This window comes from Rousettus aegyptiacus, unplaced genomic scaffold, assembly GCF_014176215.1.
Source record: "Rousettus aegyptiacus isolate mRouAeg1 unplaced genomic scaffold, mRouAeg1.p scaffold_m13_p_2, whole genome shotgun sequence".
Classification (NCBI taxonomy): Eukaryota; Metazoa; Chordata; class Mammalia; order Chiroptera; family Pteropodidae; genus Rousettus; species Rousettus aegyptiacus.
Genome location: NW_023416295.1, coordinates 129,995,113 through 130,021,474, shown reverse-complemented (window position 1 = coordinate 130,021,474; position 26,362 = coordinate 129,995,113). Strand labels below are relative to the sequence as shown.

The window sequence follows — 26,362 nt, the reverse complement described above, 5'->3', positions numbered from 1 at the left end:
GTGCCTACCATGGGTTAGGTACAGTGGTAAGCCTGGCCACCCAGGGAACAGGTGATCAGTGACCTGCCAGAGTTAGTGCAGCATGGGGAGAGCCTACAGGGGTAACAACATTCTGAATTTGGGGGTGGGGGTGGGGAAAGCTTTTTGAAGGGAGGGGTATCTCTGCTGAGATCTTCCTTCTGAGTGGGGGGCTTACTTCAAGACTCTTATTCTGTCTGAAATCCTCAAAGGATTAAAAATAGCTCTATTCTGAAGCAATCCATCTTGAAACATATTCCAAATCTTACTTATGTTTTATTAACTGGTTTAGTTTATCTATGCCACTGTTCTGTTTCTGACTATGCAGAGTGGAGTTGCTATAGTTTCAGAAGTGGAGGTGGAGGGCAGATGTGATGGATGAGTGTGTTCTTTCTCTTTCAGGCTGTGGTATCAGCCCAGTGCTTAGACCTTGCTCTGAACACAGTGCTATACAAACTATGGGGCCTGAAATCAATTGTGTGTGCGTGATCTTGCCTCCTCCTCCTCTTCCCCCTCTCCCTCCCCTCCCCCTCCTCCTCTTCTTCTTCCGTTTTTCTCTCTCTCTCTCTCTCTCTCTCTCACACACACACACACACACACACACACACACACACACACAGTGCCCAAATACTTAGCATCTACTATGTGCTAATCTATGTTGACTTTTGTATTTAATCTTCTCTATGAGGATTAACACACTATAAAATAGGGAGTATTGTCCCCAAAGTTTGTAAAAATTACCAACTTAGCCTCATTTGGCCTCTTTAGCTCAGCACTTACTTAGCAAACACTCACTAACTATTGCTCAGGTAGGTACCAGACACTATCCCGGGCAGGGTGGGTCCTGGTCTGGGTCCTGCCTTCGAGGATCCATAATCTAAATATAATCTAGCCCTAGGTGCTGGCTCTAACAGGAAGGAAGGAGGAACCCCAACCAGGAGTCTCACCTTCTCAGCATGGTTGATGTTTCCTCTGAGAACTTACTTAACTGTGCTCACAGGAAGTTCATGTGGTGGAGATAACTCAGAGACAAAACATCACAGGAAGTGGGTTTTGTGGTAAGAGACTGCGAAGCACTGAGCTGTGAGCCTCAGGGGGACCTGAGCTCTATGAGGCCCTCTCCCACAACTTCCTTCCAGGCTCAGGTGGCTAGGCTGGACCTGGGGATTCTGAGCATGAGTGCAGGTGCTTCTCAGGAAGTAAGACAAGTGCCCTCAGATGTCCCTCCTGACAGCTGTCCTGTCACACCCCTGGACCCAATGGACATATGCCCCAGAGCTGAGTTCAGCAGGGCTGAGCACGGAGACACAGACGAGCCCATCCATACTCTCTTATGTCCCCTCCTAATTTAGGTTTAACACCCCACCACTCTGACACAGCTTCATTCCTCACAATGAGTGTATAAGACTCCTGTGACCTTTAACACACACGTCTTACTCAGTCTCATCAATATGCAGACAGTTCTTTGGTCTCTTTTCCAAGCCTCACCATTTTTACTTGCATATCTAACACAACCACAAACCAGACATGCCTTAAACAGAACTCCAGATTTCCTCCCAAGCTTCACCCCCAGGCTCCCCCATGACAGTACATGGTACCTGCATCCCTCCAGCTGCTCTAACCTAGGAGTCGTGCTAGATTCTCCCCTTCCTCATCCTTTACCATTAGTCCATCAGCAAGTACTGCCAGTTCTCTCTCCATCTCCATTGTCACCACAGGCAATAACGTCTTAACTGGTCTCCTGGCCACTACTTTGTACCACTCTTCCCAACCTATTCTTGATGTAGCAGCCATAGTGGGCAGCAGAGTTATCTTGTAAAACTATAATCTAGATCACGTCACTACAGTGCCTTAAAATGGCACTTAAAAACAAATCCAAACAGTATGGTGGTTTCTCAAAAAAAAAAAATTTAAACATAGAATTTCCACATGATCCAGCAATTCCACTTCCGAGTATGTTCCCAAAAGAATTGAAAGCAAAGTCTCAAACAAGTATTTGTACACCAATGGTGACAGCAGCATTATTTCATAATAGGCAAAATGTGGAAACAACCCCAGGGTCCACAGGCAGATGAATGGATGAATAAACGTGGTATATAAGACAATGAAATATTCAGCTAATAACAAAGTGTTCCCCAAATGTTTCCTCCCTTGGGTTTCACACAGTGTCTTTCCTGACTTCAGGGCTGCCCCTTCCCTCCTCCCTTTGCCTGCTGGTCCTTTTCCCTTCCCTTCCTATAGCACCCCCTTCCTGTCCAAACCCACCTCCCCACTCCTCCTCTCTCTGTGAGGAACTTACTCACTGAGGGTCCTGTTCATTTCTTGACTCTGGGACCCGTGCATGAGTCTGACTTCCTCCTATCCATCTAGCAAATTCCCACAGGAGGGAGGCCTAGCTTCTTACCTCCTCGGTCTCCCCCAGGGGCAGGGCTTTTGACATGGGGATGCTCCATTTGGAGCATAGTAGACTGATGGGCCTGGGGTGGACAGTTTTCAGAATCTTGTGGAATGTGCCAGAGTAGGAGTAGCTGCTGCCCTGGCTATACAGGAGTGAAATCTGTGCCCAGGGTTGACTCTGAGGTAGGTAAGAAAGAGTTCCCTAGCAGGTGACTGGGCCTCTTTCCCCCACCCTAGCATCAAATGTCTGTATACTCGTGGTCACAGAGCACTGCCAAATGCCTGGATAGGAGCACAGAGAGCATGGACATTGTATTTCAGCAGAGACACAGCCCTTGTCTGTGTGTCTGTAATGAGAGCCAGTTAATCTGATCAAACGGTCAAGCATGTGGGAAATTTTATCTCACTGTGGACTGCAGAGATTTCTGACCATAGATCTGAGTTTTGTCCTTTCCTCCACTGAACTGAAAGTATCTTGAGAGTCCGAAAGCCCTGAAGGTGGGGTTGTTTATCCAAGGGTCCACAAGTTCCCTGGAATTAATTACATGTAAAAATATCAGTGTGCGTACATTGTTATGGCAATTCTTCACTATTCTAGGGAGCAGGGCAAAGCTTTTTAATAGATTCTCAAAGGAAGCCGAGACTCAGAAAAATAAGTATGGCTGGTTTAGGCTTTTCAGGCAGGTGATTCTGAGATGCTGGAATTGGTCCTAAGACAGACTCCAAAGCAACAAGGGCGAGACGACCAGAGACATGTCTGCTAGGGGCAGGCCCTTTGGAGGGGCTGCTAAGGAGCTATTGCAAAGTCCACTCTACTAGGCATAGGCTGCTGTGCCCTTCAGATGCTGCCTGTGTGAGTCTGGTATTATGCCACTTTTCTAGCCTGGTCAGGAGAGTTGCCCAACTGGGTATTTGTACCTTACGGACCCACAAAATTCTGAGTGACAAGTAGAAACAGTTTAGAATGCCCACGCTATGTGATTCAAGGGAAGAAGCTTCTGAGGGGTGGGTAGCACAGGTATTGAAGAAGGGTGACCAGAGAGCCAGTTTGAGAGGAAAGGCAGCTGATATACCTGCTCTCATTCCATTTTATTGCTAAGAGGCCATTCTCAAGCTTCTCCCACCTCTGCCAAACTCTTTGGCTCTCCCTTTCCAGAAGCCTAATCCTATGTTCCTATCTGCCAGACTCTCGCATTTTCTCCTCAATACTTGTTTGCCTTTGCTTTGTAAGTGCTGCTAGATGTCTGTCCTTTCTGGGGGAAATATGAACTCCCTAAAGAAATGGACTCAACAGTGCTCACACTCAGCTCCTCCTTCTACTGCCTTCCCCAGCCCTAGTTCACTTTTTAGCATCACCCCTAATCTAGAAAGCAGAAAGGAGGATGGGGGAAGGTCAGGAGAGGCAGCAGCTCTTCTGGAGTAGCCCCGGGGCATATACTGGGAAGCGTGGTGTCAGTTCCTGTGCTCAATATGGATGCATGGGCACAGGAGGCCAACCTGGAGAGCCCCAGACACCCCTGGAGACTCCCAGCTTAACGATGATGCATCAGTCCCACAGCCCCTTTCCTAGTTCTCACCCTATCATCTCACTCTTAAGGGATTATAAGAACTTCCTCTCTGGACTCAGGGTCCTCTGTCCTTCTTCCTGACAACGAACACCCCCTCTCCCACCTCAAATTGCCATCCGTTTGAGACAAGGTCACTCTCCATCTTAAACACCTTCAGTAACACCTTATTATTATTTTTTTTAGATAAATTCTTTTAACATGGCATGAATTTCAATTCAACATCTTTTTAGAGTCAGTTCCTGCAACAAAGCTAAGCATCAGCCACATCAAACCTCTGAATTTTTCACAAACACACTTTTGTTTCTAGGACTCTGTCTATGCCATTCTCTCTTCTGGGAATGCGCTCCAATGCCTCTTCTCTCCCTAGACACTCATGCTTTCAGGTCCAGCTCCAATCTGGCTTTCACTGTGGACTGCCCCAGCCATACCACACAAAATACCTCCTGGTTGCATACTCCTGGAGCGCACTGTTACCATACAAAAAAGAAACTGAACCTAATGCTATGGAGCTCTTATTCCACGCTAACTACTGTGTCACATGAATTATCTATCACCTATCCTTTGATCCTTCGTCCACCATGTGAGGGAGTCAATTGTCTTCATTTTTAGTAGAGAGAACTGAGGCTCAGAGAGGCTAAGTTACCTTGCTCAAAATCATAGACTTAGGAAGAGGTAGAACTGGGAGCTGAATTCCTGGATATTGATCTCTCTAGTCCATGCCCTTTCACATCCTTTAGGGGTGTGTTATGGGACACGCCACTGTGGTTGGTATTGTAGGGGGCCATCTGACACATGAAGGTTGTTAGCCTTTTCAGGGCAAAATCTGTCTCATTTATTATTTGTTATAGTATCTCCTATGCTTAGGTCAGTGCCAGGCACAGAATACTCTGTAGATGTTTGTGGGATTGCTTTAAAGGGTGAGGTAGAATTTTGGTGAGGAACCTCACTTGCCTATTGAGAACTACAGCAAAGAGGGCTTCTGAAGTGGAATCTTTCCAGAGCATAAGAGTGGTGTAGCAGGTGGGCAATGCTCTGACCTCTCCGAGCATTTCTGATTTGGGGTGGGCTGGGTGGCTCTAAAAGGAGTCTCAGAACTGAAAGCTTAGAACATCTAAGCTCCTGGAGCTTTTGTGGGGTAAAGTCCAGGTTCTAGGAATGTGGTTTTCCTACTTCCTGTCTCCCATCTTCCTGTCCCTCACCGGCCCTCTCCCTGCTCCTGGCCTTTTTGATGGACTGTGATGCCAGGCAGCAGGCATCGTGGGGTAGCTGCTCCCTCAAGAGAACCTGCCCTCGTTCCCAGAGTACCAAGGGAGATGCTGGCCCCCTCTTCAGTGCCCCCTCCAGCCTCACCCTCAGTGCTGGCATCATCCACCAGTATGATCTCCTTCAGCAGGATGGCAGGGGAGGTGTGTAGGACACTGTACACCGTCCGTAGCAGCGTGGACCAGGCCTCGTTGTGAAACACAATAATGACGCTGGTGGTGGGCAGTGGGGGGCAGCGCCGAAATTTCTGGTCAACACATCTAGAAGGATGAAAGAGTAGATGCAGCTCTCTAGTTTCCTTGGAGTTCTGGGGGTAGTGACAACTCTGTGCACAGATTCCCATAACTACCCTCTGCTCCTTGGAACCACCAGCCTACATTCTCTGTTGCGGTTGAGAATGGCCGCTCCGTATTCCAGGCTTACCCTGTATTTCCCAGTTACTCTGAGGTTGTAGCCAACCCACTCCAAAACCCATCTCCCCCAGAGCTGGCTTCATGCCCCCAACTGTGATGCCGAGAGCTCGCCACTGCTGTCCCCTCTCACTTCTCATCTGTTCTAGGAGTTCCCAGGGCTGACTTTGTTTTCCTCAGTGATATGTGTACTGCATAAAATGCAACCCAATCCAGAGGTCCCAGAGGGGAAGAAATAAAGGGCAAATTTCACATTGGAGAAAAGTGACTACAATTTCCATAAACTTCTCGTTACACCTTATGGTTCTTCCCTAATCCATTTCCTCATTAATTCCCTGTAATCTTCTACTACTATCGCAATCAAATGCCTGTGACCTATTCTATGCCCTCTTCTAATCCAGTCACTCTGTGGCACTTGGCCATGCTGCCACCCTCTTGACAGGCCATTTTAAGTTTGGATGGGGATATGTGAATCCTGGATCTCAAGGGATCATGTGGCCTAACACCCTTTCTTATCAATCAGAACGATTTCCCATGGATGCTCCAGAGGAGACCCCCAAACTTCCTCCACTGGCTGTCCTCATGGCCCAATGCCCTTTCCTGCTGAGGAGCTCCTGACAACAAGTGGCTCCACCTGCTAGAACTGTAATGCTTGGTCCAAATCTGAGGAAACCCAGGTTCACAGCCTCAAAGGATCATGAGTTTGGGGATGGGGATGCCAAGTGACAAAAGGCCAAAAAGGGTGAAACTCTTGAGTTAGGAAAAACAAGCCTAAATAAAAAAGACACAAAATCTTTGACTTGAGGACAGTGTGAACATAGCTACGGCCACATGAGAGAAAGGTAGGTTACAGCTCAAAGATCTAAGTGCTGGTTCATTGCCCAGAATTGAAAGTATAAACATCTTTGAATAAAGGTTGGAATGAATTCATAGTCCTGTAGGCCTTCACTGGAAGAAGTAAGTCAGGAGGTGTGGGGACAGTTTTGACCACCAGGACCACTGTCAGGAAATGTCCCTTTTCTAGGATGTCAGCAGCAGAGTCCCACGGTTTCTAACAGAGGCCAAGGTCACTGAATCTTTGTTCTGCAATCAGTCCCCGTCAGTCCCCCTCATGCTCGGTCCCAGGCCCTGAGTTCCTTTTCATTTATTCTGTCGCCTTCATAATTGTGTGTCACCCTCACAGGTCTCCTTGGGCCACTAGCCAGACCATAAAACTCTTGAATCCCCATCAGTTAAGAAAGGGAGTTAGGGTTTAGCGGAAATCTTTGCCTATATCTTAAAATCCCCATCAGTTCTTTACCTGGCACTTGGCCCATGGCCACATCTTTGGCAGAGCCCTGGCCTCACCCCAGGACTTTGGGTGCTACTTACTCAGGGGGTCGGGTGTCTGGCCCCAGGGCTCTCTGCAGGGAGATTCGGTCACTGGCAAAGGCATTGAAGCAGTGCTTCTTATAGCCCTCTTCCTTTTCCTGGGTCTCCAGGGCAGTCCACTCGTTCTTCTGAAATGCTTTCCCATCTGCCCCGGGGCTGTTGGGGTTCTGTGGTGGCCGTTCCCAGAAGGGCTTCAGCTCAGATGGGGCATAGAATCCGGGAAGGCAGGATTTCTTTGTGGAGACAAGTGTCCCCTGGGGTTCCGGAGCCCTGATCTGGAGCTTGGGTATCGAATCCTTAAGGTTGTTCACAGCCCCCAGCATGAGATCCAAAACATGATCCTTCTGGCTCACCAATGACTTCAGCCATGGTTTCTCTGTGGCTTGTTCCCTGCTGCTTACATCCCTCTGCAGGATGAAGAGGAAGAGCACAAAGGCACTGCCCACTACGGCCAGGCGCAGGGGCATGTGGCGTCTGCGGAGGAACCTCATCCTTGGTAACCAATGGTGACCTTAGCTAGGTCAGCTTGAGTGCTGGGCCAGAGCTTGGAAATAGCTCAATATGCCATGGCAGCTACCCTGAGAAGGGAGGAGATGAGGGAGAGAAATGAGCCAAAGTAGGGATCAGGAGGGAGTCAGAGAGTTTGGGGTTCGAGTCTAGGCTCTGTTGCTGAATGGTGACATCGCCTTAGCCCAGTCCCTTAACTTTCCTGTGTCTAAATTTCCTCCATCCATAAAACGAAGAGACTGGACTCAGTGTTTCTTTCCTGACCTAAGATTCTAGCATTAATGGATCTAGAGTAACCAGAACAGTGAAACTCTAAATGAAGAATAATAATCAACATAACTACTCTGGAAAACCAGTTTGGCTTTATCAAGTAAAATTTGATAAAATGCACACACTCCTGTGGTGCCCCAATTCCCCTCCTCATTTTATATTCCAGACAAACCCCAGTGCACATGAGCCAGGAGGCATGTGCCAGATGTTTCTGGTAGTGCTGACTAAAATGGCAGAAATAGCAGCAATCCAAATGTCATTTAGTAGTAGAATGGAGTGTTAAATATAGTCTTACCATGGAGTACTCTACAGTAGTGACTAAGAATGAACCACTTTTACATGCAACAACACAGATGTAACGTTGAGTGAAAAAATTAAGTTGCCAAAGGATACATATAGTATGATTCCATTTATAGAAAACTATAAAATGTAAAACTAAACAATACATTATTTATGAAAACAAAAATGAATACAAAATATTATTCATGAATACAAAAATGAACATGCGGTAAATCTATAAAGAAAATGATGGGAGAGCGGGAGATAAATGGGGGGAAAATTTAAATCATTTCTTCCATTAAATAGAAAGCAAGAAAGAAAATAAATGAAAAGAATAATGAAACCAAAGTTTCTGAAGAGTGGGGAAATATATAGGAATAGAGGCACAGGGGACTTCAAAGTAAAGTGTTTTTCTTAAAGTGGGTGGTGGCCTTTGCTGGTACTGTTATTCCTTATACTCTAAATTTATTTTATAAACATTCTTCTGTATATACTTATATTTAATTAAAAAATGTCTAAGATTCTATGGCAACACCTTCTAGGCAGGACTGAGCTTGGGTGTTCATTAGCTTTACACCTTTAAGGATATGGTCACATGGCTAAGAAGGTGACTGCCTGTAAAACTTTCTGTGGAGAGCTCTGGAAGCATAAGAGTCCCTTGTTAAGCACCATATGTTGGTGGCAATAGACCTGGGCACAATTCCTAGCTCTGCTCCTTCTGGTAATAATAGCACCTACCTCTCGTTATAGGGATTAATAAGTTCAATGAAATAATTCATGGAAAATGCTTACAGTCTTGCATGCAGTAAGTTCCAAAAAAGTGTTAATTTTTATCATTAGTGGCCATGTGACCCTTGAACAAATTACTTAATCTCTCTAAACCTCAATTTCCTCATCTACAAAGTAGGGGGAACCAATACCTAATTTACAGGGTTGAGTGAGGATTAAATTTGAGATAACGTATGTAAAATCCTTAGCAGAATGCCTGTACATACTAAGCCCTCAATAAATGGTATCAATTATTTCTATTATAATTAATAAATCTCTGCTCAGCTTTCCAGCAATTATTCTCAAGCATCTGGTCCCTGGCCAAAGCCACACTTATTGCTCTGTGGCACGTCGTGCTTAAAAGGAACTTCAGTTGAGCTATTTAATGCTATTACTTAAACACGCAAGCTCCTGCCTGTGGAGAGCCTGGTATCTGGAGTCACTTAGATCTGGGGAATATGCAGCCTTCATGATCTCAAGCGGAAGCTGGGGTCACTCTGAGCTCAGGGAGACAAGGAATTTTCTTTTATTACATCAGACTCAGCAGCAGCACCAAAAATAAAATATAATTAAGTCTCTTTGAGCATCTATTTTGTATTAGGTGTTGTCTAGAAGACAGGAGAGGAGATTTGTTCATTCTGCCAGTATTAATTGAGTAACTGCTACATGCCAGGTACTCTGCCAGATGGGGGAGATACAGAGATGAGCAAGACCAGCCTTCAAGGAGCATAATCAACTGGGGGAGTCAGATTTTAAATGGAGATCACCAAGTGAGAAGATTGGGTGAGAGAGGCACCCTTGGTACTGATAGAGAGAGGATGCAGGAAACTCAGCAAGTGGAGGGTGTCATTTGTGAAGAAGTCCTATAGGGGGAGGAGCTTGGGCTAAGCACTAACCCACAAATAGGAGTTGGCCAGGCAAGGTGAACACATACGAAAGCCTAGAGGCAGGAGACAGCACAGCCAATCAGAGAATAGCAAATAGATCAAGATGATGGGAGTATGAAGTCTGATGGGAGCAGCAGAGGATGGGCCTGGAGAGGGAGCTCATACCAAGGAGTTTGCTGTTGATCTGAGGTGTAGGGGGCAATAAAGGATTACTGGGGAGCCCAGCATTACAAGAAGTACAGTATGATAGCTGGCAGAGGATATCTAGGAGACAGACCTGACTGACAGGCAGATGGCCAGTTAAGACAGGCCTGGGGGTCTGACCCAAGATAGCAGCACTGCTGATGGAGGAGGGAGAATGGAGTGCTAAAAATCTCCCTTAGGTGATGGGGTGGGACAGTTCACTCCAGCTGGGACACAGAGATATAAGACAATTCCTTTCTCCCATGGGATTTTAAAATCTAGTTGGAGAACAAGAACTGGTATCGCTGGGTCCGGATAGCACATGTCTAGGGAGGGGACAGGAGCAGGAAAAGACCTTCACTGAATACCCTTTTTTACTTTGAACTTGACTATATTATCTATTCCAAAATTGATAAAATTAAAACTTAATAGCACAGACTGTAAGTGCCAAGTTGTGAAAGATGGAGGTCTCTGTGGGCTTGAAGAAGGCTTCAAGGAGGAAATGGGGATTCAGTGTAGAGGCAGTTTCCTACACCAGGGGCTGAGCTATGCTAGGCCAGCACAAGGAGTTCTGCTTAGATAAGACACCTCATAAATCCTGGAACTGCCCCTGGCTAAGCTCGAACAGTGCCCTGTTTGCCATGACCCTGTTGAACTGTCCCGCAGGCAGTATCTTCCCTAACACTTTCTGTCTACCTTCCCATTCCAGCAAGAAAGATGGAGCACAGTTAGAAACGAAGGTATGGTAATAACTTAGTTACCAGCTGCTGCCAAGCACTCAAGATTCACCTCCTTCAGGAAGGCGTCCTTAACTAACTCACTCAGAATCACCAGGTCACTTCAACTCCTTTGTCCTGGCATTGCGTTGTGGTTCCTTGAAGTGGGATTTACCTTTATTTCTTCTATTTTCCCTGGAGAGAGAGATCTGGGATTAAATCGAGCCCTTCCCCAGCATCTGCTCTCTTAATCCAACATGGCAGCCTAAGGCTTTGTCTCTGGAGCCTCAATTCCTCAAGGTATTAACCACATCCTGAAATGAAAGGAGATACCTGTGATTAGCCTTGGCCGTAAGGGACTCAGTCTCTAGTGTGTTTGCTCAGCACGCAGGCAATAGGAAAGAGTCACCTAGAAAAGACACATCATCCGAAGGAAGAAAGGAGACTGGGATTAAGGATTCCTGCTCTCTGTCTGTGTAGGAGATGATTCCCCCAAAGAGTGGCTAGCTAGGTTGGGGAGGTCACTCCTCCACCTGCCTTGGTGAAAGAATAGTCCCGCTTGTATGTAGTACTTTGTTAAGTGCACAGTTTCACAGGATTCTCCTCGCAGCATCTTGTGTAACTCCCTCACCTTTAGGTTCCCACCGTATGGCCATCAGGTATATTGGTAAGTGTGCCCACAGCTCTCATCCCCTCATCCTCCCCCTGCTGCTGCTGAGCATTCATACTCAAATCTTTTTCCTCCAGCCACGCTTGGGATTACAACACGTCAGACCATCCTGGTTTCAGGACTGATCTGATGCCAGAGCACAACTTTGCCTTACCTTCTCTCACTGGTCTAAGGGAACTGAGGCTTCACCCAGCTCGGTGTCTACCAAACTGCTGACTACAACATACTATAGGATTATGAAATAAATTTAAAGTGCTATAAATTTGCATGAAAAAAAAATCTTTATCCAGACATAAAAAAAATCTTTATCACTTACATGTGGGATATAAACCTAAAAGCAACAAATGAACAGGACAAACGAGCAGAGACTCATTCATAGAATGGACAATAGACTAGTGGTTACTGGGGGGGAGAGGGAAGGCAGGTAGATGGGGTAAAAAGGGTCAAATATGTGGTGACAGAAAGAAATCTAACTGTGGGTGGTGAACACACAAGATAATGTATATATATGCTTTACTGTTGAATTGTACACCTGAAACTTACTTGGTTTCTTTAACCAATGTCGCCATAATAAAGAATTCTTAAAAATTCTTTAAAGTATCAGAATAGAATATAATAAAAATGAAAATACCAAAGTATGTCACATATAATATAGGTATCGTTTCGTTAAAATTTTATATAGTTATTGTACATACATAGAGTGTACCAAAAGTCTTAGTGCAATTTTAAGCTTTAATAACTTCATAAGTATAAATGCTACAGACTTACAGAGAACATCTTTTCAAAGGTTTATTTAAATTTCTTTTACCTTATTGAGCTTTATGAATTTTGAATAATAAAATTTTATTTTAAATGTTTGTCTCAGTCCATTAAAGGTAAAAAACACTTCCTGATACAAACTGAAAATGAAAAATGTTATTCGAAATTCGTAAAGGCATAAGAAATTGAAAGTATTACATTTTCAAATGATTTTCTTGGTTAGTTTGTAGAATTCATGCCTCTGATGTAATTAAAGTGTAAAAGTGCCCTAAGCCTTTTGGAATGCCCTGTCGCATGTTAAATAGTTATGAAGTTTTGTTGGAAAATTGTCTTTCTTACTTTGGTCCAGTCATAGAAAGCTGAAAGCCAATGACATAATCCAATCCCTCCATTTTATATTCTAGCCTTCCCCAAGAAGCTTTCTTAAATCTCTAGCAGAATTCATCTCTGCTCTGTCTTGCCCCGCTTAGCAGACAGTTTATACTTCAATCTTGGCCCCATCACAGCCGGATTCCCTGTGTGGGAGAAGTCTGTTATCTCTCACAGCTCTGGGAATTCCTGGACCAGGGAGGCCAGATTGTTTTCACCTTTTTATGGCTCGCAAAGTAGGAAGTATTCCATAAACTCTTGTTAAATGAGATGAGGCCAGAGGAGTTAAAGGACAAGGGTAAGCGGTGGCTTCACTAAGTGATATTTTGAATGCACTTAACTCCAACATCGTTTGAGTTACATGATATTCTGTTGTTACACATTACCATGCCACTTTGACTAGGTCTGTCTGTGAGTCCAGGACCCTCATGTTACAGGTGAGGCCAGAATGGTTAGGTTACTTCCTTGTTGTCGCACAGCTTATGGCTTGAGGGGCAGATGCCAGTCTAATTCCCAGGCCACTACTCTGTTCCCCCACCCTTACCTACCCTTAGGAAGTGTGGGGACAGAGTTTTGCTCTCCAAAGCCTCGGGCAGGGCTGTTATCCTGTGTGTCCACTGATTCTTAGGATCCCCTCCCCACTACTCAAGTCCCATTCAGGACTACTAACGCTTTAAAGATGCCGAAACTGGAAGTTCCAGCCAAGTTTCACCTTTTGTGAAAACTTTGGTCAGCTACTTAGAACACATCCTTGCTGGCCAGGTGGCCTCTTTGTAACAAAGTTTCTCTCTGTTTATCAACTGGGCTGCTCACCTCCGGGAGACGTGGCAGCCAGGAAGTAAGAAACAGCTACATGGATATTTGCTCAAGGTAGTCAGACTAAGGCTCAATTATAGGTTTCTTCGAAAAGAGATGACTGTCACTGCTCTCACCCAGGGTGCAGGTGTGTGGAGCTGGACATCATGATGGGGAGGGGACAGGTCAATTTTAAGCTACTGGTGTGGTGAGGGGACCAAGAGGCTGTTTTGGCTAAATGATTCTCCCTTCCTCCCAAACACAGCTCTCATTTACTTCCTCTGTTCTCATTTTGTGAACAAAGTAGCAAATGATCCCCTTCACAACCCTCCTCCTAACCTGACCCTTCTGATTACAGAATGCTGGGAGGTTTTCACTTTTCCTCATAATTACACCTTTAAGACACTTCAGCTTTCCCTCAAGACTAAAGCTGCAGTACTGTGGCTTATTTTCCCAGAAAGATACACTAAAAGTTATTTCTGTAGCTCGTCTATCAAGTTCTTTCCTCAGCATATCTAGGTTCGTTTGCATAATATTTTAAGCTTAAGTTACCCAAACAGATTTTCGATTTAAAAAAAACAACCCAACTTTGCTCTCACCCTATATATCTAGAACAGTGCTTGGCATAGAGCAGTAAACACTTGTTGATTTATTCCAAATTTGTAAAAGTCTCTGAAAATCAAAATAATATGTACCCAAACAGGAAATTCAACAGCTCACAGGTTTTTCACTGGAGTTACTTCCAGGCCCTGCCAGATGGATAGGGATGTGTAACTGTTCTCAAAACCAGCCTTGAAATTGCTGGCTTCTAGGAATCCAGGGATGAAGGAGGAACCCAGGTGGGCATGAGGAAGGATTCCCTAAACCCTAGTAACAGACTGGGTTTGAAAGAAGGGAAAAAAGAAAAAAAAAAAAAGCAACTTGAATGGAGTCTTATCATCTGTCTGTTGGGAGAGGCCAGAAAGTACAAGAGGGGTGTTAAGAGGAAGGTTATTCCTGAAGCTTTGGGCTGGCCTCCAGATTGGGGTGGGGGAGATGGGAGAGGGCAGAAATGAAGTTTTCCCTTCTCTCTTCACCTCACAGTCTGCTCCTGGCTATAGGCCTTCTACTCAGAGCCGCCAGATACTCAACATATCATACCCCAAACTTAGGGTCTGTGCCATCCCCTAAGCTAGTCAGCCTTCCCACTTTCCCCGTTGCTCCCAACAGCATTAAAATCCTAGAAACAACCCCTGCCCCTGCCCTGCTGTATAGTTTTGAATCCCTTTTCAATGTCAGGTTCACTTCACTCTACACCCAAGTCCTGCTGATTCATTCCCTGCCTCCTGGATCCTCCTCTTTCTCTCTGCTCAAAACGTCATCTGAGACTGTGCCCTTATCGCCCAACATCTGGAGGATATGCAGAAACTGCCTGCCAGCCTCCTTAGCCTCAGGCCTCTCTCTCCCCCTTTCATAATCATAACAGCCATATTCACAGCACCAGCACCATTTGATGGTCAGGGTAGTCTGCTTCCTGTTTGCTACTCACCCTCACAGCCTATCTTCTCCACAAAGCCTTTCCCTTATATTCTTGCTAAGCAAGCCATGTTTCTTTTCTCTTTAAAATTTCTACTCCAAACTCCTCGGCTCCAGTATCCAAGTGTATTTGTTTCCAAGTTTCACTACCCATGTTTCCCCATGTGACTTCCCCACCAGATTTTCTGGGGGAGGGAAAACTAACAGGCCTAGACACTAGGCCACCTAGATCCTGTTTTCTTTCTTCTTTCCAGCCCTTAAATGCTGGTCCCCAATCTTCTGACTCTAGAATGCTTTTTCCTACCAATCCACCTAGCTTTCCAATCCCTGTAATATCCCTCAGCCCTGAGGTATTTGGTTATGCTGTTCCACTGCCCTCATCTGTCTGTCCTTTGTTCTCTGTTATATGTAGAGCTGAGGGTGAGGATTGGGTTTCTTTCTTTCTTCAAATCTCTCCCTAGGACCAGGATGCAGAGGGTAGAGCAGAATAAACTGACCCCATAGGTTCTCAGGTGCCACAAAACTCTTCTAACATTTCTTTTTCTCTCCAGACTGAACCCATCCTTGTTCACTACGCAATTCTTTTACACAACACAATTACGGCATTGAGCTCAACTCAGAGACAGTCACTGCCCTGCACTTGACCTCTCCTTTATTCAAATCCTTCCTCTCATTTCTATCAAATGAGAATGGACCTTTTAGGCTTTCCCAGAGAGGGGCAGAGTTGAGTTCACCCATCTTTGGCACAGCCATTCACTGGGTCCCTCTGGTCCTCACTCTGGTCCTCAGCTTTACTTCCAGGGCTGGAGATGTCAGAACAGGCCCGTGGGAGACAGAGGAGGTTTGGACAATACCATCAACATTTTAAAAATCACAACTTACCATATCAAGTCAAGCACCAGTAATCTCCATTTTACACAGATGGAAACTGAAGCACAGGGAGAATAAGTAACTTGGCCAAGGTCACATAGCTAGAAAGTAGCAGAAGCAGGATTTGCATGCAGACCCAGGTCTCTCCAAAGCCCACTCGCTGCCTTAACCATGCCACACACTGCCTTGCATTTGGCTGGTGCTTGGAGCTTTGCCAAAGCACTTTCATATACACCTTCTCATTAGCTTCCCACACAGGGAGTGTTTATGTGATTTGGCCAAGGTAAGACAGCTAAATTAGTGACAGGGCTGAGTCAGCTGCCTGCCTCCATTATATCCACTGCCTCCTGGCATTCTGAGGCCCGTGGCTGCCCCTCCTATTCCTGACTTTTGTTCTAGGCAATGACTACATGGACTAAGCCCATAGTCATATCTCCTGTCCAGGGATCTCCCACTTGAACTTGGGCTAAGATGTTTCTGACCTCAGAGGGCATCTGACAGGCATCAGGGCCTCCCCTTTCATGCCTGAGTTGTTCCATGCTGCTGTGGGCGGGAGTCAGTTGTCCTGCCGAATGTGGGTAGTGATCACCAAGATGAGGCCATCTTGGGCAGCCCAGTATCCTTTATGGTTCCACTGGCTCCAGACTATCTCTTCTCTTTGACAGTCCTGTCCTGTTTTTCTGCCCTGGTGCCCCTGAAAGTGTTTTTCTCTGGTTAACTTTGGATGTCTAAAGTGAATGGCATTGTTGAGGAACAGGAGCTAGAGAAGTACCTGCAATGATACTGGCTTCTGATGGATAACTTGAGCCAAAGCATATTTCAAACCCCTCACTTTAGCATGTACCATTCATCACATGAATGTGCCTGCCTCATTCTTTTATACCCTTCCTGTGATGGGTAGGAACACAGCTCATCTGTCAGTGAGGAGAATAGGGCCTGGGTAGTGCACACACATCTTTGGTAAAATGAGCACAAGCCCTAGGTTCTTCGGTGTGCCCAGAAGTTAACATGACAACCCTGGACATGCCAAAAAAACTCGTGGGCTTCTGGGTCTGGGGTGCACTGAGAGCACAGCATCTAAACCCTCCCTGGGACTGTTGTATTGGGTTGTTGGCTAACAGGGAGGATCTGCTCTAAGTTTTGCTGGAAAACTGACATCCCCTACCCCCATATACATACACTTGGGGAGAACCCTGTTCTACCCTCTGCAGAGGTCAAGATCTGGGGTGACTGGCCCAGGGGGCAAGTAAACTGTTTCTCCTTTTGGTTAGCCTGTGGCTTGGAACAAATGACGAGGAAATTGGGAAGTTGGTGACAGTCACAGTCATGAACACTCAAGAGATTCCCTCCCCACAATACCACACAGCTCCCACCTGCAAAAGGCCCAAGTCTTTTTGGAGACTGGCCCCCACTAGGAGGCTTCTCTTGGCTTTCTCCTTCCGCTCAGGAGCAACGTGGCAGTGGCAGTGGCAGGAGGGAACCTCTCCGAAAGATTTTCTGAAGCAGGGCACATGGGGTGGCCCAAACTGGCATATAGGGCACCTAAGGAATGCAGCGGCATTAGTGGGCGAAGGGAAGAAGGGTAGAGTCCTGGAGGGAGTGCTATCGCTTGTCCCTCTCTCACTCCGCCCCTCCAAGTCCCAGAGGTCTGAGCTTTTCTTTCATTCATCCTTTAAGGAAGGCGCAAAAGGGGCAGGGGCCTTTGGAGAAGGTGCTAGAGGACACCACGACAGATTAGGACCAGTCTGGTCCACCCTCTTCATTTTACTACCGGGGGTGGCGGGGGGGGGGGCAGGGGGCGGGGGGGGGAGGGCTGGGAGGAAGATAAAGAGGAAAAGGTCCCGCAGAGGTTAAGGGCCTGGCAGAAGTGAGCTCGACTGGAAGGAAGTCCCGAGAAACCGGAGAGTTCTGAGTTCCAAGTCGTGGCGGGGTTGGGGTGTGGGGAGAGTCGCAGGCTGCTTCTGCGCTTACCTGTCGCCCCAAAGCAGAGCCGCAGCCACGCCGCGTACTGGCTTGCTGGTTTCCCGACGGGACGTCCTGGAGGGCGGAGCCGGGGCGGGGCCTGGCACTGCCAGAAGGGCGAGTCCTACGGGCCCCTCCCGGGGCCAGGTGAAGGGGGCCACCCACTGGGCCCCCGAGCGCCTCTCTGGGCCACGCCACGCCCCGAAGCTCCCAGGGCCGCCCGGAAGCTGACCGCCAGATAGTGGCCCCCAGCCCCATGCACCGTCACCCACTCTCGCAGCGTGCGGCCGCTGCTAGCTGCCAGCTTCTCCAGTTTTTCCAGATCTCAGTTCACCCCAGGGGTACAGTCTCTGCCGGCAGGCTCTCAGCGCCGGAAAAGATTGGAGGGTCTCAGGCACCCCAAAGACGACAGGCAGTAGCCGAGCCGCCGATGGCGCGGAGCAGCATGTGCAGGGAACCGCACACTCGGTGGCAGCGCGGCTGGCGCGCTCAGAGGACGCAGCGGCGCTGGAGGGAAAACGGCCGCCAGGCAGTGAGGAGCCCGGGGCTCCGTCCCAGATTTGCTTCTTATTGGCTGGGTGGTCTTGGGCAGAAGGCTCCTCCGCTCCATCCAACAGCAAGAGCAGTTATTAACTGTGTGCCACAAATAATGCTAAGGGCTTCATATAACAGGTTTTAGGTAAACCCCAGCTCGAGCAAATACCGACGAGTAATCCCCGGAATATATATGGGAGGCGGCTAATCGCACCGCTAGCGTGACGCTCAAAGTGTGGTTTCCGGACCTGCAGCTTCAGCAGCAGCTGATAATTTGTTAGAAATGTAGATTCTTGGATCCCACCCCAGCACTAATAATCCGATTCTCTGGAGATAGGACCCAGATATCTGTGTTTTTAAAAGCCCTCCAGGTGGTTCTGATTGATGCATACGCTCAATTTTGAGAACCATTGAACAAGTAGTGGCAGGGCTGGAATTAGAATACAGGTAAATTCAGTTCCTAAACCCATGCTCTAAGTCAACCCTCCTGGGTCGCAGGCTGCTCACTGGTCCTCTCCAGCTCTAAGGTTCTGTGACATAATCTTTGGGTGCTTACTCAGTAATAGAGAAGTAGCACAATTGACTTTACATAGCTGATAATCTGGAAATTTTCTATGGCAGAAACTTGGACCACAAATTCTATTTTTTTTTTTTTTTTTAATATTTAAACGAGTTTGCATTTCTAAGTCCACAAGACCTGGCAGCAGGGGTGAGTTCTGACATGAACTGGTACAGGCAGGGGAAGCCATTTGGATGAAGAGAAGTAAACTTGTTTTCTAATCTGGGACCCCACAATAGGATTGAGTAGGAAGTTTTCCAGTGATGGAGTCTGGAGAGTCAAGGCCAACCTTGTCCTGCTATCCTTGACCAGAGGGATGGTGAAAGATGAACATTGCCAAAGGAGTAGAAAAGGAAGCTTCCATTCACTCTTGGCATGGTCTCCCATCCCCCCTCACTCCAAGTCGCTGAGTAAACCCCCGACCCCCAGCAATCTTTCTTTCACACTGGATGCTTTCTGGGGTTCAAATTCCTAAAAAGAGACTTTCTACAGAGTTTACCTTGATCATCCATTTTAGCCCCTTTGCAGACACTCAGGGCTCATTTTAACTCCCATTACTCTAGTTGTCAGTATTCTTGTCATTTGTCTTATTTTGTCAACAGACAGAAGATTGTGGCGTGCTGCCGCTCATATCTCTCTTCCTGGGGGCTGGACATTCCTGTACAGGTCTAACCCTACAGGCTTTGCTCTACCCTTCCTCTAAGTCTGCTCTTTGACCCCAGGGTTTGTGTGATCCTGACCTAGCCCTGGAGACTTAGTTAGAACCCAGCATGACCTGAGGGTAATAGACTAGGCTGGACTCACAGCCTCAGTTCTTCCCTAGGACAGAGTCCACCAATAACCCCATCCTGTGGGTCCTGAGAGGGTGGTGGTGCCCAGTGTTCCAAGGAAGCAGCATCAGTCTGTGTTGTGTGCTCCACTTTCCAGAAGCAAATTACTCATCCAATTTTAGTTCAGCTGACTCTGATTTTAAACGTGACCTTGAGTTCTCAGAATCATTAACTTCCTAATTTGGAGGCATATGTAGTCTACAGGATGTGGGACCCACCCCTAATGTGTCATGGACTGAGCTGTTCTCTACTAGCAGGAAGAATGGTTCAGGCTCCCTGCCCTCTGCTCTAGGAAGCTCTGGAATTGAGCCACTATAGAATGGTGGCTGTTACCCCAGCTTGCCACTGGTGGCAGGCCACTTTTAAAAAGTTTTCTTTAATTGAAAAATTTATTTAGGCACATGGTTTAAAAAAAATCAAGCACTATCAAAAGGCGTACATTGAAAAATACATTTCCTCCCTCCCCAGACCTTCGGCCCTTCTCTCCAGAAATCATCTCTACATATTCGTGACCGAAACTCTTCCCATCATTAAACATTTCTGCAAGACATGCCTGACTTTTCTGGATCTCAGGAAGTCCTGTGAATTTCACTTTTTTTTCCTTGTTTTTATTTTTTTGGCCATTTTACTTTTGCTTTGGGGTGTTCCGAATTTAACTTTTTACATCAGTGTGCGTCAGTGGGTTCTCCCCACCACAAGGCAGGAAATGTGGTGAGGGCGGATCAGTGGAGGCGAGGAAACAAGAGCAGCTCTGTGAGTCTGTTGACATCAGCTTTGGCCCTTATCAAGACTCTTCGACAAGCAGTCCCAGGTGAGGGAACGCCCACCTCTGGGTGGGGTGGAATGAGGGAGATTTGCCCATCAGGAAGAGGTGCTGGCTACACTTAGTAAGCAAAGTTTACAGAGGAAGCTGCCTTGAGTTTGCCTGGAAAGTTAGAAGGGAGGGCAGCTGGCCTACCAACAATCTGCCCCTGCTACTTAGCACTCTACCTCTCTACCCCGCCCCTCCCCCCCAAGGTGGCTAATCACAGCAGGAACCAAATACGTTCCTTCAACTTTCTTTCATCTCAGTTTCTCATCTGTAAAGTGAGGTTAATGATACCTAGGGTTGTCGTGAAGCTCAAGCAGATATCTGAGGTGAAAGTGTGACAGTTGGGTTCTTCTACTATAGTTGTTTCTTCATCTCTTTTCTCCCTATGTTTCCCTTTCCTCCTCATCTCATTCCCATGCCCAGAAGAGAAACAAAGTAAAAAATGTTTTAGGAACCTAAATAGACCTGTTTCAAGTTCTTCCATAATTATTCATGCATTACTATTCACCCACCTTTGTGTGCCTCAATTTTCTCATCTGTAAGATGGGTATACTATTTTTATTATTCAGTTTTTAGATTAAAAAAAAATGTTTAACCCACTGCCTAGTACACAATAAGCACTTAGTAGATGTTCGAATGTTAGCCATTATCATTAACATTATGTTTTCCTTCTTCCCTTCCTACCTTCAACAAAACAATGTTGAAGCCCACCATGGGTTCTCTGTGGAAATTATTGGGTAGGACACAGAGATACAAAGGTAAATAAGCCACACGTTTCTCCTCAGGACACCCATAGTCTAGGAAAGAAAGTTGACAAGTGTAAAAAGGATTGTAACTGGGCAGAGCCAGGATAAAGTACAGTGAGTGAGGCATATGCCTTGGGTGCAGAATTGAAGGGGACAACAAAAAACTCAAAAATCAAATAATTTTAATGTAACATTTTAAGAAATCAAATTGTTGCAAAAAAATTGTGACAAAATATCAACGATTTAAAATAAAGAATAGTGTCCCATTGAGCCATATTGGGGCAAAAGGAAAAATGTGCATCCCATATTCATGTTTTTCTGTATTTTTTAAATGGTTATTTTTTCTATTACAGTAGCTGAAAAAATATTGACAAATTGGAAAGTAAGTGTATTAAAACTCACAACATTAATTTAAGTTTTCTTTATTTAGACCCAATTTACTATGATTTTACTTTAAGTTAATTAAAATTTATTTAAGATCGTCACTTGGTCAAGAGAAATTTTTGAATATGGCAATTTCTCAACTGACAATGAAATAAGTGAAGAATTAGATTTTGAAAGTATTGTTGATGACTTTGCTTGCATTAAAGCCAATTTCCTTTTTCCTCAGGCTCCAATATAGCTCAGTGTGGCACTGGATTGGGGTCTGGACGAAGAGCCTGGAGAGAATGGAGGGGAAAATAAGAGAAGGGGAGAAGGGTTAGAAGAGCTGGAGAGGTGGGTAATATAGTATTTATTATTTTTATTGTGTTTAGAAAGCACAAAAAGTCACAAAGAAGATAAGCTACCCGTAAATGTGGTACTTAGAGATAATCACTATAACTATTTTGACATATTATGTTCTATTTTTTTCTATGCATATATGTATTTTATCAATTCTAAGATGCATATTTTTTCACTTTTTAACATTTCTGAAGTTGGGATGTATCTTAAATTGACGGTGCCATAATTAGCAGCGTTGTTTCCTTTACTGCTATATAAAACAGCTTTGTCTTACAATCTATGTCAGATGACTATATATATAGTTGTGAAATTATATGTATACATATATATTAAAATACATATGTATGTAATTACTACATATTTATTACAAAACTGGAATCATATTGAATATACTGTTTTATGACCTGATTTTTTTACTTACTATATTATGTATTTTTCAAGGTGATAAAATAATCTTCTCACGTAAGATTATGAATCACTGCCTAGTGGTCTGTTATGTAGATAAACCATATATATTTTTTAAACCAACCTCCTAATGCAGGACTTTTAGTTTGTTTGCCTTTTTGTTTTTCTATTATATGTAGCTGGCTATCTCACTAGCAGTTAAGTCCATGTACATGTTTTCTTTTCTTCTCTGTCCCACCTCAAGTGAGAGAGGAGCCAGAAAGTCACTTTGGTTGGCATTTGTAGGATAAGTCATCTTCGAGTCCTCCTTAAAGTAGCTCCTGCCTGGTCTGCAAGGTTCTTGTTAAAATTACTCCTTGGTATTTTATATTTTCGTTGCTATTATAAATATTATCTATTCCAGAAGACTCTTGATCCATTTTAAAAAATATAACTGAATCCTCAAATCATACAATGAATAATTTTTCCTCCCTTGGGAAACACATGGGATTGGAAAATTGTTAACTATAGATTCTTCTGCTTAAACTTTACACAAGATCTCCTTAAAAGCACTCATGATTCCCAGAATCTGTGTGTACCTTTTGTAAACGAGAAATTTAATGATTGCAAAGAATAAAACATCCAAATGCTTGCAAGGTTTTGTTGTGAGAACTCTTTCTGCCCCAAATTATGGTAGCTTATTGCTTTATAGACCTCTTTTAAAAAAAAAGGTGGGGGGAGAGATGCACATTGAATTTTCTGAAACAGAGGTAATTGAATTTCAACCTAACAATTATTTTGCTCAAAGGGAAGTGATAAAAAGAGTAATAAATTACCCCCCAGAGCAAACTGCTACCCAGCTAACAGCAAAACTTCTGTTATCTATCCCTAAAAAATAGGAGAGGAAATTCCTGTCTTCCTAGACATTTGAAAAAACAATGAATTTCATTAGAAAAAGCTGAAATCCCTTTGATAGCATCGGAATGCTGTTTATTATTGTTTTGCATTGAAAGTAGAGACTAGAACTCAATGGCTGTTCTAAGGTCCTGAAGACTCAGGTCCTCTTTATGTCTTGAAATTTTTGCCTTGCTGCTTATTAATTCCCATGGAATCTTATCTATTTATTTATTTTCAATAGGTAAGATGTACATATGGTACAAGAACTAAAAGTTCACAAGTCTAGTGATGTGTAAGTCTCCTTCCTACTCCCATCCCTGGTCACCTCGTTTTCCTCCCCAGAGTCGGCCATTGGTACAGCCCAGAGAAGGAATCATGCTGATTTTAATAAGTACCTTAAGTTGTAACTTTTTTCATGGCACTGTCTGAAATGGTTAAAGTTATTATAAAAGCAATTAATAACTGAGAGTTCTCCTTATGGCTCTGATAGATTTCCAGTTGATTCTCTTGGATTTTCTAAGAAGACATATCAACAGCATGTGATTTTGGCAAAGTGAAAACAGTTTTAGAGTAAGACCTGCATGGAATGCTGGCTCTCCCAGTTACCTGCTGTCTGATTTTGAATCCAATTTTTATAAAATGTTGACATTTTCTAAAGGCAGCATGTAGACACAAAGTGATCCTTTTCCCCGGTTGTGGTGGATAGAGTGGGCAGAAGCCACATAGAGCCAAGCACTGTCCCTCTGCCCTCTCCTGGTTTTGCTTCACCTGGATCTGTGAATAAATCCAGAGTGCCTTGACCCAGAGATCAAGAGGAGAGGCTAGAAAGGAAGCCATAAATTAGAAAAATCTTTTCTTTCTTAATGAAGGGAATATGGGTTATGTTCACTGAGATCAGGTTAAGATAGATTTTATTGTTTGAAATCAGGGATTTATAGAAACTCTTTGAAGAGCTGCTGATTATCAGTGAGGTCCTGTAAACCTCCCCACACTATGGTAGTAACTAAATAGCTAGGCACAATGGGGATGTGTGGAGGTTTTCTCAGAGTTGGGACCCACTGCCAGAGAACTAGTTGGTGGTGAGGAGTGGTGCTAAGAAAAACCTCTGGTTAGAGAGGGGGAAACACCCAAATTCTTACTTATCCATGGAATTTTATCAATTTGAAAGGATGTTTCAGAACATTTGAACCCTTTAACCACTCCATGTAAAAGGTAGATGGAGATGTGGATTATCTGGTTTGTTTATATGACATAATTTATTTCAGCAGGACCTTAAAGGAGCATGAATAAACTTCTTTATATCTCATATTTCTAGGGGAAAACAGATCAAGTGGTGCCTTATTCTATGCACATTCTGCCAGACTACAGTAAGATGTGACAGGCATATATTGTCACAACAAGGGATGAGCTCAAACTTTGAAAAGATATTGACTCTGCTTATTAATTATCAAGACTTAAAATATCCTAAGAGTTCAACTGTCATAAGAAGTTTATATGAAACTATTCCAGACTTGCCAAATCACAAGTGACTTAACAGGTACAAAACAAGGATGACTCGAGAATGGAAAAATAGAAGAATAGAAGACTTACTGTGGGGAGCTGGAGATGGACTTTCAGACCCTGATAGGCTCTATAATGTATTATCCTTCCCTAGCATTCAATACCCTGATAAACATGATGCATGACAAGGCAGATTTCCCACCTACAGGGAGCTCAAGCCCTGCACCAAAAGAGAAGGGTTCTTGGCTAAGCACAAGAAAGAATTCAAATGCATGCCAGAGTTAGAATCAAAAAGAAAGTTTATTAGAGAAGTGTTAACACTCCATAGACAGAAAAAGCAAAGACAAGAGAAAGCCAAGACAAGAAGCCAAGACAAGAGAAAGCTCCTCGTGTTTGGGAAATTCAGTTTGTACAGCATTCTTAGTTTCTATGAATTACAGTTTAAAGACTTTGTTTACTCATTTTCCTTTGATGGTGTGGACATACAGTGAGAAAGAATAACAGTATGAAATGTGAAAAGGCCTGCTGGCAATTCTCAGCCTTTGATCCATAGGTTCCCCATGGTTTAGCCATAGAGAATAAATGATTTTATTTTGTGTAGGGTGCCACTTTAAGACTCTGTTTTTCTATTTTCCCTGCACAGTGTGGGGAAATAGGTTTTTAGCAATCCCAGCAGAAATCTTCCTTTGTTCCATAGGTTTCCTCCTGGTCTGGCCATAGGGCTGATCAACATATTGTAGTCTCTGAATATAGCTTGATTCAACTTTTAGTTCTCTTGCCTCTTCCCTACATTAAATCCACAGGTACTAAATTTGAAGGTTATAGTGGTCAGGATATTTGACCTTCTGGCATTTACTTGTCCCTTGGCCATCATTCTAAGCTCAACGTGGTGATCCCATTCTCCTTGCCAGTGATGGGCAAAGAAGGGCATCTGCTGAGGGCCTCCAGGAACGCTTTAATTCCTTTGGGGAAAAAAAGCCAAAAACCAAAAACCAAAAAACAAAACAGATAACAAGAATAACACAGTCTCTCTGAAGCCTACCTGAGAACAAAGCCTACACAGTGACAAGGTGAAGAAGCAAAGGGACATTACAACTTGGACCCCTGTTGATACTACCAAGCTGGAGCTTATGCTACTCTTGGGGTCTACACCACCCTGCTGTCTGTTATGTGAGATAACTCAGTAGGCTGTTCTGGAGCCAGGGGAAGGACTAAAGAGTAAAATAGGATACACTAGCCCAAAGGGACTCGGGCTTCCTCCAAGGGACATTAAGATTTTACTTTGAGTCTACCCAAACTAGAATTTTCTACAGAACCTAAAATGTCACAGTGGAAACAATCGTCCTTGGGGAGCCAGAGAATCTTACTGCCTATCTGAATCTAATCTGTTAACTCCAAAAGCTGAGAAAGCCATATCCGAATGGGAACATTAGCCTGCTGCCTATCTGAGCAGTTTCTCTGACACCTGGCAGAGGAATCAAGTCCTGGAGCTGGGACTTGTGTACTTCTTGCCTTTGGAACCAGAGAATTGAAGCCCAGGGAACATTTTGGGTGACTTTGCCCATTCTTCACAGGGTTATCTCATGGCCAGATGCTATGGGAGAGGCACATCTCAGTGTCTGGGGCTGGGAGGTCCTGATAGAACTCCCCCCCAATCAAGAAGAGACTCACAGTGTAATGGCATGAAGTCCCACAGGGAGCTAGTAGTTCTATAATTGGTGGCAAGTTGTTTAACTTCGGTTTTCTCTTTTTAAAAAGAGGATATTGATATGAGTCTGTTGTGAAATTTAGATGAGATAAT

At 44.7% G+C, this 26,362-nt stretch overlaps 1 protein-coding gene across 7 annotated transcripts in view; it reads right to left on the bottom strand.

Annotated features, from left to right (window-relative positions):
* GALNT6 (polypeptide N-acetylgalactosaminyltransferase 6) overlaps positions 1 to 18,274 on the bottom strand; it is a 30,549-nt gene extending 12,275 nt beyond the window's left edge. The window contains exons 1-5 of one of the 7 annotated variants that reach the window (XR_001596664.2): positions 17,587 to 18,274; positions 16,989 to 17,157; positions 10,683 to 10,951; positions 7,028 to 7,605; positions 5,334 to 5,506 (exon numbers count right to left, since the gene is read on the bottom strand). Coding sequence is in view for 6 of the 7 variants with exons in the window: in XM_016142627.2 (XP_015998113.2) it covers positions 5,334 to 5,506; positions 7,028 to 7,518 (664 nt within the window). In the remaining variant the exon portion in view is untranslated. The remainder of the gene's footprint in view (positions 1 to 5,333; positions 5,507 to 7,027; positions 7,606 to 10,682; positions 10,952 to 16,988; positions 17,158 to 17,586) is intronic. The other 6 variants (XM_016142627.2, XM_016142630.2, XM_016142632.2 and 3 more) reach the window with 6 other exon arrangements.
* Between the last annotated feature and the right edge of the window lie 8,088 nt (positions 18,275 to 26,362).